Source organism: Thalia democratica, chromosome 1 (assembly GCF_965202585.1).
Source record: "Thalia democratica chromosome 1, ktThaDemo2.hap1.1, whole genome shotgun sequence".
Taxonomy (NCBI): Eukaryota; Metazoa; Chordata; class Thaliacea; order Salpida; family Salpidae; genus Thalia; species Thalia democratica.
Genome location: NC_139165.1, coordinates 172,549 through 185,064, shown reverse-complemented (window position 1 = coordinate 185,064; position 12,516 = coordinate 172,549). Strand labels below are relative to the sequence as shown.

Sequence of the window (12,516 nt, the reverse complement as noted above, 5' to 3'; positions counted from 1 at the left end):
TGAAATAAAACAACGATTCCTAAACGTTATTAAAAATATGTTTCTTGCTAAATTTTTTGAGAAATCTAAAGGAATCGCAGTTTACTTTCAATTGTATTTCAAATAATTTTAGTTAAAAAAGTATTCAACCACAAAGTGAAGTTATTTTAAAATTTTGTAAAGTAAAACCTTCTTATTTAGCAACAATAATAGTTAAAAAATTTAAATAGTTCATCTGTTTAATAGATATTAACGAAATTAATTAATTTAATTAATTATATTGCTTCTTGCTGTATTATAACTTTTTTTTCGTTATTTGTATGATTTCTTTTTTATTGTGTGTTTTTAGCCGCCTGAGTTTTGTTTTTAGTTGTATAACTTATATATAAATAGGGTTAGTTAGGTAAGACTAAAGGATAAGAGTTAGTTTTAGCTTAAAAATTCAGAAAATAGAGTATTCAGAACTAATATTGAGGGTACTTAAACATTAAAAAGCATTTTAACAGTTCTAATTTAGAAAGTAAGGAAATACCTGATTTCATAACCCATTATACGTACGCTTCGTTTAAGTTATTTGAGAAAGAAAAATAAGAGCGATAACATGTTTAAAATATATTTTATAAACGTCCATCGTTGATTTTAAATTATTTAAAACACTAGAAAATTTTGAGTGTTCATCTTCCGAGTAAAATTTTTACTAACAGGAGTAATTTAATGAGCTGCTCTTCATTGGTATTTAAAAATGTATATCTTCACTTAATTTTGAGTTGAAATTCAGCTAGAGTTAGTTCGATCATTAGAAATATTAACATAGTCACTGTTGAAGTCTCCAGCATCCTAAGAAAGAATAGTCTGTTTATGATATTAAGGTTAAAATTTTGTAAGGTTAAGTAACAAACGTATTAAGAATTTCAAAATCTTGTCAAAAACAATGGTTTAGTGTAGTTGTCAAATATGGGGAGCATTTAACCTAAACATAATAAAATCGTTCAGGGTTTTTTTAGTTTTACAGCTTCGGGTAGGACATGTTTTATTCAGCGGATCATATGTGAAATAAATTCGTAGTCTATGAAATAAAGCAATTTATTTCACAAAAATTACTAAATTATCCAACCAAATTCCTTAATATACTAGTTGATTTATACTATCTCTTGAAAGTTAGTTCAAATCTTTTTCTATTACACTAAACCCTTTTTACCTTATTGGTGTATTAATCAGTTTGGTTTGCTGTTTTTAAAGCATTTAATTATAGTCTATCCTAAGCCCACCTTACTTGAACATATTTAAAATAAACGTTAAAGAACAGATCCTAATTTAACATGCAAATATATAGATGGTTTTGCCAAATCTGACTGACCTTTAAGTGTAGTAGCCGTAAGACCCATAATAATAAGTTGAAAAACTGCCCTGCTCCATTTGCATTACTTATCTAATTTTTAATTAGTAAGTTTAAAATAACAGATTTTAAAACAGTCTTTATTTGATAAAATTATTAATTGAACTACAATTTTAATCTATAAATAACCCAACAGAATATAGGTAAAATTTAGAAAAAGCTATATTTTACACTGTTTTGAAACTACTTTTAAGCATACTAGGATCTGTTTTTCTGGTGCCAAAGCAAAAACAAGTTTTTAAAATATTTAAGTAGGAGTTGATTTTATAAATTTGAGATGTCTGTTTTTCCAGTATAAAACCACGGTGATTAAGCTGGGATACTTAACCCCTTAGTGGTAGAGTTTCTTATCTATAGGTGTAAGTTATTGTTAATGCTTGTTCTCAGTTGATGTTAGCAATCATTTTGTTATTTAAGCGACTTCAACTGCAATTTTTTGATTTACTATTAATAAAAATCTTATTTTAAATAGGCTCAAAAAATAATTACTTCATATATTTTGATTAAGATGGTGAATATCTTCCAGGTGTGTTAATACAAAAAAAAAGCTTTAGTAATAATTTATAATTCTTTTCATCTTCCTGAATAGAAAATCATTTCGTTTTAACTACAAAAACTTTATTATGCTCACTAAATTTTTTATCAAACTAAACATATGCAAGAAAAGATTATTGATAACCGCTAAAAAAGGCTTTGAATAACATAACAAATATATTAAATATACATGTATCTTCTCTACCACAATAAACACGACCAAATAGCATTAGTTTTGACAAAGTCTCGTCAACGTTGATCGCGATCATGACTTCAATTTTAATCATCCTGGCTAGGGTTCCATAGTCCGTTGTGATCTTTTCTAAGACTAGTCGAAATCAAAACTTTAATCTCATCATCGTCAAGTTTCTGTTTTGCGGCATTAGAGTCAATACTACAACTTTCATATTCCATCAGGTAATAGACAACGTTACATGATTCGTTATCAATCGGATCATCATCAATGTTAGAAGGTTCATTTTCAGTCAGATCTTTGTAAACGTTCCAAGATTCACCTATATTCAAATCAGAGTCTAGGTTTATTCGTTTGTGTTCAAACAGTTTAGAGTCATAATTCAGAACTTTTTTGTCAATCATATTAGGTTTTGATTTTGTTTTGTCAATCAATTCAGAGTTTGAAGCTTAACGGAAAAGCAATTTAGATTAAGAAAAAAACAGTTAAATATCTTGGAATTGTTATACTTACATTTCATCTTTTGTAGTGATGTTATCTACTGTGAAATTTCTGTACTTTCTTCATCCAGCATCTTGTTTAAAATCTGCTTCAATTAGTTGTTCGCTTTCATCAAAAATATGTTTTTCAAATGGGTGCTCGTGTTTACCATAATCATGCATAAGACGATATCTACCGTGTTCGAATGTTTGAAATTCAAGAGCTTCGTTAACAAACACAAAGAAAATTTGGAATAAAATGAATAGTCAGTCATATACACTTTATTTCTGAACCAACCAAATTCAAAGTTTAAAGAACCTTATATTAATATTTATTTAATTCTTTTTTCCCTTGTACCATGAAACACATTAAGTTGTTGCGTTTTTCTTTCAACTGATTTTATTGGATAAATTTCCGTTATCTTATACTCCTTGAATCAGCTATATAATAGCTTTTCATCAAGAAATCTTTTACGCGTTCATCTGAATCACAAGTCACAACCAAGCTTTTCAAACTTTTTTATGTTGTTTGTGAGTCTATTTATTATTTAAACTTTTACTGTCTAGATTAACTTTTATGAAATAATTCAAATATTAAGTTTCTTTAAAGATATTTGTTGTAATTTAAAAACACTTTAAATAAAGTTATAAAACTTAAGATTCTTGTAAAGAAATCTTTATTTAATTTTAGTTATTTTTTAAATGATTTAGTTTATATTTATAGTCTCTTTTATAGCTAAATAGATATTTTTCAGTAAAAAACTAGTATGATATAACTATTTAAAAAAAAAAAAAACAAAGTAAGCGAAGAAGATTAAATGGATCTACAGAGTGCTTAACTAAAAATACAAAATATGACAAAAAAAAAGAACAATAAGTATACTAATAAGTATGTTAGAACTTGAAGAATGTTAGTTATTGAGTCTAACAAATTTATAATACAACATATTAATACACATCATCTTCACCAATTACAGCTAGAAATTGCAAGTAAAATGTTGTTTTCTAAGCATTTCCAAAAGCTTAACTTCCTGTAATACATTAGTGTTTTAATTTGTAAAATACTTGTTTACGATACTTCAAAGTGACCGTTTATTAACATTAATTTCTACAACAATTCCATGTTGCAGTATTTAAAAATATTGAAAAATGTGCATTAGTTTTGGATAAAAAATAACTCATTAACTGTATAGCTAAAAAAATAGAATACAAAATTCTTTAGATATTTGCCTATATACTTTTTATCAAAAATTTAACGCTTTAGGAAAATAGAAAAAATAGTTTTTTACTTAAGCAGTATTGTTAACGAAATAAATTTAAAATACTCATACTAACTTAAGGATTTTAATTTCAACAATGTATTAGTTGCTTAAATTAATTTCAGGAAGAAAAAAACTTTCACTTTTCAATTATTTTTATAACATTTGTGAGACATAGAAACAACATACTTATTAGCAATCAAGCTACCAGGAATCTTTTTAATTTACTTAATAATAATTAGTAAATTAATTTAAAGAAGCAAATGAATTTCATTTTACAACATTTTTAAATTATTTCTCATAACATTGGTAGGTAATAAAAACAACATACTTATCAGCAATCAAGCTACCAGGAATCTTAAAATTTAAACTGCTTATTGATTTAAATTGTCAGATTAAAACAACACTTGTGAATAGAGCTAAAATGTACAAAGAATAAAAACTGTTTATAAAAAAATAATGAAAAAGTTTAGTTATAAAAATATTATGAGTGGAATGTAAAATATTTTCATAATAAGACACGGATCTTAACTAATTTGTTTAGTATTGTTGCATTATCATATAATTTATATAGTAAATTATTATCAACAACTTTGATAACTTTATTAGTAAAATGTGTAAAGTAAATGCATTTGTTTTTTATAAACAATATAAAACAGCCAAACTTTACAAGTCAAAAATTGAAATTTTTCAGTTAAAAAACACCTTAAATTTTTCATGCTATAAAAACTAAAGCACAAATATGTTTAATGTTAAAAAAATTGAAAATAAATTTTGGTTACGAAAATAGTTTAAAGTATTTTAAAACAATACGAAAGTAGTAGTCTGAACAAGTAGATAAGAATAAATGAAAATTACTTATCGTTTAGTTGACCGAATTTTTAATCAAACCTCACATAATAGACATTTCAAAATGTAGCAATCTTAAGTGTTTTTCTAAAGCAAACTCCTATAAACTAAGGAATGATAGTAATAAAATATTTGTTTGAAAGTATTTTAAGTTTTTGGAACTATATAAATGCATTCTAAATTATATTGATTACTAGAGCTTGTTCAAAGTTTCCAAACTTTTTTTACCACTCTAAAAAGAAGTTCGTATGATAAACCAATACAGTATTTGAAAAAAAGCTTTTATACTTAATGTCATCAACTAGATTCATTATTTTATAACAATTATCAAAAAAAATTTCAACAAATTTATTTCTATTGCAACTATCTCACTTAAGGTAATTAAGAGAATACTTAATCAAATTAAAAAATAAAAATTCAGGTAAATACAAATATGACTGAAGTGAATGGCCGTGTGCTACCATCCCCCATTCTACTATTTAGTAATGTAAGTTTTTGTTTAATTACATATCTTTTTTTAATTCTTTTACAAATGTAACAGCTGTTTTTATTTAAGTTTTATCTTTCTAACCAATATAAAACAGCTACAGTTTTATTGTGATATTGTAGGCTACTCACCATTAGTACCAAAAAAGTAAATAATTAAAGGTTTTACGTACTAGTTTGAAGTATGTATAAATTTACAAGTTTTTAACAGTTAAGTACTTATAGCTTAAGGTGATATTCAGTATGATGTTATTAAGCATTCATTTGAAATTTGAACAAATATTTAGAAAGACTAATGATAAATTTATCAGCGTTTATATATATATATATATATATCTTATTTATATCAGAACAACAAAGTGACGCCGATCAACGGAGCCTGGAATGTCAGGAATTCAGGGGGATACCAGGAACCAGCAGATATTAAAGTGTGGGCATTCGTTGTGATCGGTGATGAGAAACTAATTAGTGTTTGTTTTATTTATATGTTTAATTTATAGTGTAAGTTTATGATTGCATAATAAGTCCCATGTTGTTTTAAATTAGTTACTTTAGTAAAAACAATTTTAAAATTTGAGTTGTAATTTTTTACTGAAGTGTATTTATTGAAAAACAAAAAGTGGTTATTGTATAAAAATAAAACTACTTAATAACAGATAGAGGAGGTGAAAAAATTTCTGGAAACTTTCAAAAAAGTTTCAAGCCAAAGAAGAATGTTAATATCCGATCCTTTTTGTTGCAATTATTTTTCGACAAATGTTCCAATCATAAATATATTTAAGTAAGTTTGTAAATCATTAGTTGATGTATTTGAGGGGACACGTTGAAAATTCACCCGCGATCAAAATCAACCCAGTAAAATTCAAGAACTGCTTACCGATCGATGGTAAGGGTTAGAAGTACAGTTATAGTGAAAAAAAAAACCAAAAATATATAAAAAAAAAAAAAAATAAAATAAAAAATAGGGTGGATTTTGATAGTTTATTAGTATAGTAAAGTATACGCATAAATTTTAATTACATGCGTCCTATATAACTATGTGCCTTGGAAAATTTTGATGGATAAGGTTTTTAAGGAGCTGTAATTTCTGTTTAATAACATAAATGTCTTCTTTTTATCATTTTGAATTATTTTTATACCAGTTAATAATAAGTTAATAATTTTTACAGAAGTTTAAAGAAACAACGTGATAACCTACAACTCATTATGTTCGTGCTTCCTTCCTCAAAAGATTCGCGATATGGTGAGTTTATCAAATAAATATTATTTAATACAGTATATTGGTAAGCGAACATCAACTTTGATAACTCAAACAATTTCTAGTGATTGAAAACAATTAAACTTAATAAAATTCTATGAAACGACATTGTTGTTTAGATTGTTATTCAAAAGTTTATTTCAAGTATTATTGTTAATATAAAATATCAATTTTTTTATCCAATATAATGTTTTAAAAATTTTCAAATAAAAGCACTAAACAACGTTGTGTATAATAAGCATTAATTAGACAATTGCAAAGCAAGGATTAAAGACTCTATAAAGTAAGATAGACAAAGCCATACATACTAAACAACACTAATCAACACTAATTATATTCTTATTACATAAGCAAGTGTATAACAAACAACTTATTTAGTTGAGATCAAGAAGCTTGGTGACGTGGAATACGGGGTCGCCACCCAGTGCATCAGCTGCGAAACAGCGAGGAAGGGCAACGCGGGCTCCATCACAAATATCTGCTCCAAACTGAACTCCAAGCTGGGTGGAACCAACTTCACTTTGAACAGAATAAACAGGTTTTCAATAACTTTAAGTCGTAGCTTTATAGTTGCATTGTTATCCTCATCAAAATAAATTAATTAAACTGCAATTTCGAATAAAATTTCAAAAAAAATTAAGTTACCAAGTTAATTACTTCTCATTAGCCTTTAAAATTAAAAAAAAAATTCCAGGAATAAATTGAGAAAAGTTATATATAGTGGAGCTTCTCTTTACAAACACAATGATGATGTTAGCATTGCGGTGGTAAGCTGAAATTTGTTTAATTGGTTTAAGTTTGAAACTTCGAAAATTTTGCTTTAAGTTGTGTGCAAAAATTTCACACACTTTCTAATTTTTTTTGTGACAGTTTAATATACTTCACTACTCTTCCTGAGAGAAAGTTTAAGTTTTTACTAATAGACTGTAAACAGAGTTTAAATTTAAAAAAATGGTAATATACTTGATGTGTTTTGTATAAATACCTAGTAATAGTTGAAAAGATCTGTTGTAAATATAAATTGATATTTCATGATAGGTTACTGCATCAATAGATGATAAGCTTTCAAGTTATTACTCTGAAGCGAGGTTGCAGTTACGTAACAAGGATGACGTCATTCAAGATATGAGAGAGCTTACTACCGATTGTCTAATGGTGTATTACAAAGCCAACAATGGTTTGAAGCCAGAGAAGATTGTGCTGTATAGGTACGATATACCTGAAAGCAAGTATCAAAATGTTAGTTTTTATAAGTTTCTTGAATATTTGCTCTAAATAATGAAAAATAAGTTAACTACTATATATAAGTATATATATATATATATATATGATATTGTTTTTCTATATTAATACTATATATATATAGTATTAATATAGAAAAACAATAAATTATTTAAAAGCCCTTTAAGTGGACTCAGTAGAAGGTGTTCAAGTTTAAAAAATAACTCTATTTTATACATATATACAAACAGGTACTGATAAGTGCATAGGCACGAAACTCGAGTCCTTTGAGTTTTACATCTTTAAATAAACCTTTTTATTAATTAAGCCCTCAAGGTGGGCTCAGTGTGAAAGATTTGATTTATCAAGTTAAATAACTTAATTTTATATATATATATATATATAATAAAAAGGTTTATTTATGATTGCAAAACTCAAAGGACTCGAGTTTCGTGACTATTCACTCATCAGCTTTAAAACAAGTTTAAAATAAAGCACAAAACAAAATCACTAATGAAAGTAAAAAATTTTTTGCATAAATAGATTATGACGTAATTTTGAAACTATCAAAATTCATGCAAAACGGCTTGTGCAAAAATTAATCTACCAACAGACAATAAACTAGCAAAAATTCATATAACCTCAGTGAGTAACTATATATTAGGACAGATAATTGAAAGAGATAAAGATAAAATTAAGATGCAAATCGAAATTTAGGTTATTTTAAGATGAAATTAAAACTTGTTAAACTTTAAAAGCGACTTTTTTATATGTCTACAAGACGATACAAACTCGCTTCTTTTGTTTAAACATCTCTTGTCTTTCAGTGCATATACAACGGCTGATGCTTCTTTGAGACACAGCCTACATATTGGGCTATTGCCGTCGGCTATAGGCTGTGCTCTTTTTATAACTTCCCAGGATATTTCGTAGTCAATGCCGCTGCGCTTTAAGCCACAAGCATACTTCGAAAGTTCAGTGTCATTTTCATAAATGCCGCCTTTAAAAGATTTTTTATGATTGGCATACCTGAATCTAAACTGAGTCGAGCACAAGCCGACATAGAACCTCGTCTCAACGCCAGAGTTAACTGTGGCCTTGTAGACGATGTTCTCTGAACGGCAATTACCCCCTTTCAAATCATATTTACAGCTACCAGCGCAGCCGCATTGACTCTGAATTCCCGAGTTTTGATTTAAAATTTTTTGGTTGTGTGCCTTAATGATATTCTCTAAATTTGCCGTACACGAATAACTTATTCGCATATTATGTTTGTTGAAAATTTTTGTTAGCGGATTTTGTTTATTGAAGTGTTTTTTGACTAGATTTATAAATTTTCTTCCAATATTAGTTTTTACAGAATTGCTAAAAGGAGGGTTGTACCAGATTACATTTCTTTTTCTTTTGTGTTTTTGATTATTAGGTTGTTGCTCAGGTTTTTCAAATTTAAGTTTGATGTCGTATCCGCATTTTTTCATTATTTTTTCATATTCATCTTTAGTCTTTAGAAAATTTTCTTCTTTGCTTGATCGTTTATTTAGGCGTTGACTTATTATGTTAGGAATTTGTTTTATAATGTTTTTATGGTGGCTTGATCGTTTGTTAACATACATAATTTTAGCGTTTTGTTTCCTGTGAGGCATAAAAGAGATATCATTCAAGTTGAGCTTCACATCTAGGAAGTCAGTTATCACTAGTGGAGATTCCACAGTGACTCTCAACCCCATAGATTTGAAGAAGGCATGGGTTTGTTTTTTTAGCTTCTCAACTTTAAAGCCAGAAGAGTTGGGCAATACAGCTAGACCATCGTCTCTGTATAGCCCAACTCTATTTAAACCAAATATATCTTTTAACCCGTCTAACAAGAAAAGTCCAACAAGTTCGCATAGTTCTGCGCCCATGTAAGATCCCTGTGCTACGTCAAAAAGTGAGTTGGTGGTATTTACAATTTAAAATTATGTATGTCAACAAACAATCAAGCCACCCTAAAAACATTATAAAACAAATTCCTAACATAATAAATCTCAAGGTGGGCTCAGTGTGAAAAATTTAGTTTATTAAGTTAAATAACTTAATTCTATATATATATATATATAAACAGGTACTGGATAAGGAGTTGTTGTCGATGAAGGAGGCTTGCGTGAGTTTGCAACGTGACGATTACAAACCAGGGATGACGTTCATTTCAGTGAACGCGAAACACGAGGCGAGATTTTTCCCGTTGAACGGTGTTGATGGGGTCGGGGTGAGTAGGAACGTTCCACCTGGTACCTGCGTTGATTCAACCATCTGCCACCCAACCTCGCTTGATTTCTACATATCAAGCCACAAGGGTATACAGGTGAATGTTTGTTTTTGTGTAAATGTTCTTTTCAGTTAATAAATGTTAATAAAGTAAAAATAAAGTTTAATATAGATTGTATTATATAAATGATATATTTTATTTGTTTGATATTCTTTTCAGTAAAAATGTGCTAATAAAGCAACTAATAAAGAATAAAAAAAAAATAGCTAGGTAAAAAAACACAATTAAAATAAACAGAATAGCTGATGTCTTAGTTGTAATAACAGTTGTCTGTTCTATAATATACAAATGAAAATATAACTTCTTAATGAGTTTATTATAAGATTTTTAATGATTTTTATTATACAATCAGGGAACGTCGAGACCTACTCACTACACGGCTTTATATGATGAGAACGGTTTTGATGTTGACGAGTTGCAACAAACAATATTCAACTTCTGCCACTCACATGCGCGTTGCACCAGCAGCGTGAAGCTTCCTGCCCCCACTTTCTACGCAAAGTTGTGCGCTAAACGCGCGAAAGTACATCTGCACGGCATTGAATGGGAAAGGTTTAATAATGCGTGGTAGTAATTTGAAGTTGTATTAGTTGCAGGATTTTGATCAGTTTTGTTATACTTTATGGAAAAACATGTTTGGTTATCTAAAGATTTTATAATTTTTTTTTATTCCTTTTATTAAGTTAGCAGCTAGTTATAAAATAGATTCTACAAGACTATTCTGAATTGATAGGTAAAAATGCTTATGAAATACTTGAACATTAAACATTGTTTTACAAAAAAGTTAGATTTTGCTTTCTTAAATGAAACAATACATAAAGTATTATACTGTAAATGCAAACGTTTTTTTATAATTGGTAGAACTTTTTTTAAACTCAAGCTAAACTTTAAGTTTTTTTGATTTGTACACGTCTTGTACCAAAATAAGTCCTATACACCTAAACTAACTTTTGTATTTCTACACAATTTTTTATATATTTATAGAAATTAGTAACGAGTATAAACTTTCAGCTTTGGTGACTTATCGCTCGAGGACAAACACAAATTCTTGAAAAACAAAACTTCAAAAACAATTGTTCACTCCAACCTGGCGCATTTAAACTACTTTCTTTGAAAAAAATCAGCCAAAAAACTAACTACTTAGAAAATCATACATTATTTGCGCTTTTATTTGATAGAATGGTCTTATTAAACATTTAAACTTTATTTACTACCATTTCCTTATGATTAGATTAATTAAAAACAAAATGATTTTGATTTTTTTTTATAGTTTTAAATTATAAATGAATGAAATAATATTTCTTTAAGTTATGTATTAATACACCTAAAATTGACAATTGATAATGAAATTTTGAATTATTGTTTTTAATAAAATGATTTTTACCAATGATTTATTCTTTGATTTTCTGATTAAAAAAAATGATAATGATATAGTTTATTTTCGATGATGATTCTGTTAATAAAGTTAAGTGATCACGCATTGTCATAAAATTCGTCTGTTTGTATGTAGTTAAGTTTTTATAACAAATTTATTAACTTAAAAATAAAGGTTGTATTGTTATGTTTTTAATTGTTGTATTTGAGCTAATATGATTGTTGGTTAAGTACTACAAGGAATAAGTTACATTCCAGGATGAGAATATAATATTTTTATTACATAAGATGTACTATATAGAGGAAAAAAGTATTTATAAGGAATTGCTGACTTATGTACCAGGGTAAAAATAAAACAATCATTTAATTTGTAATACAAACTGAGTATGAAAGTGTTAGATTTTCTTTTAATATGAATTACAAATTCTCAAATAAAAAAATATAAGCTAATAGTGATCAACTTGATCTGTTTTACGAATTAGAAAAGTCTAAGTAAACCACAGTATTTAAATTATTGTTTTATTAATGTATATATATTTTACTATAATATGAATTTTTCTATAAGCTTTGGTCAATAGTGCTCGACAAGTTAAATTTGAGCTAAATATTTACATAACTATATAATAAACAATAGTTTTATACTGCTGTTTCGTATATGAGATATTTCTATCTCATACATTCCTCATTAAAGTCAGAGTTTATTAAACATGTTTTATAGTAATTTAGAATTTGATTTTTATTTATTTATGAAATTTATGACGTAGTAATAATCAAGGTTTTTATGCAGCAAGCTAAGTTTGTAAAATACGCTCATTTTAGTTTAGTTATTAGTTTAAGAATTGGTGCATTTTGAAAAAGTTTTAGTTACTGCTATTAAAAATTTTGTAAAGTATGGAAAGAAAAGGTTGTATTTGAAAAATGTTTTAGGCTGCTCGTGCGCGCGGCTTAATTTTAGTTTGATTTAATATTTAATTAGGTTTAAATTTTGCAAAAAAAAAACTTTTGGTAATGAATGCATACATTTTGTCTTTCGCTTTTCTTGTTTAGTGTTAGTGGTCTTGTCTGATTCATCAATTTGGATTTTTTCTAAGTTAAAACGTCCGCAGCCGAATTTAGTATTAAACTTTAATTTTGTCCTGTTTAGTACTTCCCATTTAGTTTTATAGTCTATGTTGTTATTTTT

General features: G+C 27.3%; 1 protein-coding gene across 1 annotated transcript; it reads left to right on the top strand.

Annotated features, from left to right (window-relative positions):
• The first annotated feature begins 5,122 nt into the window (after positions 1 to 5,122).
• LOC145838228 (protein argonaute-2-like) lies at positions 5,123 to 11,073 on the top strand. Its single transcript, XM_082945826.1, has 11 exons — positions 5,123 to 5,176; positions 5,526 to 5,645; positions 5,832 to 5,890; positions 6,345 to 6,418; positions 6,812 to 6,971; positions 7,128 to 7,185; positions 7,472 to 7,672; positions 9,317 to 9,400; positions 9,756 to 10,001; positions 10,312 to 10,511; positions 10,971 to 11,073. Exons 1-11 carry the CDS (start codon positions 5,123 to 5,125, stop codon positions 11,071 to 11,073), a joined length of 1,359 nt encoding a protein of 452 aa, XP_082801952.1.
• The last annotated feature ends 1,443 nt before the right edge of the window (positions 11,074 to 12,516 follow it).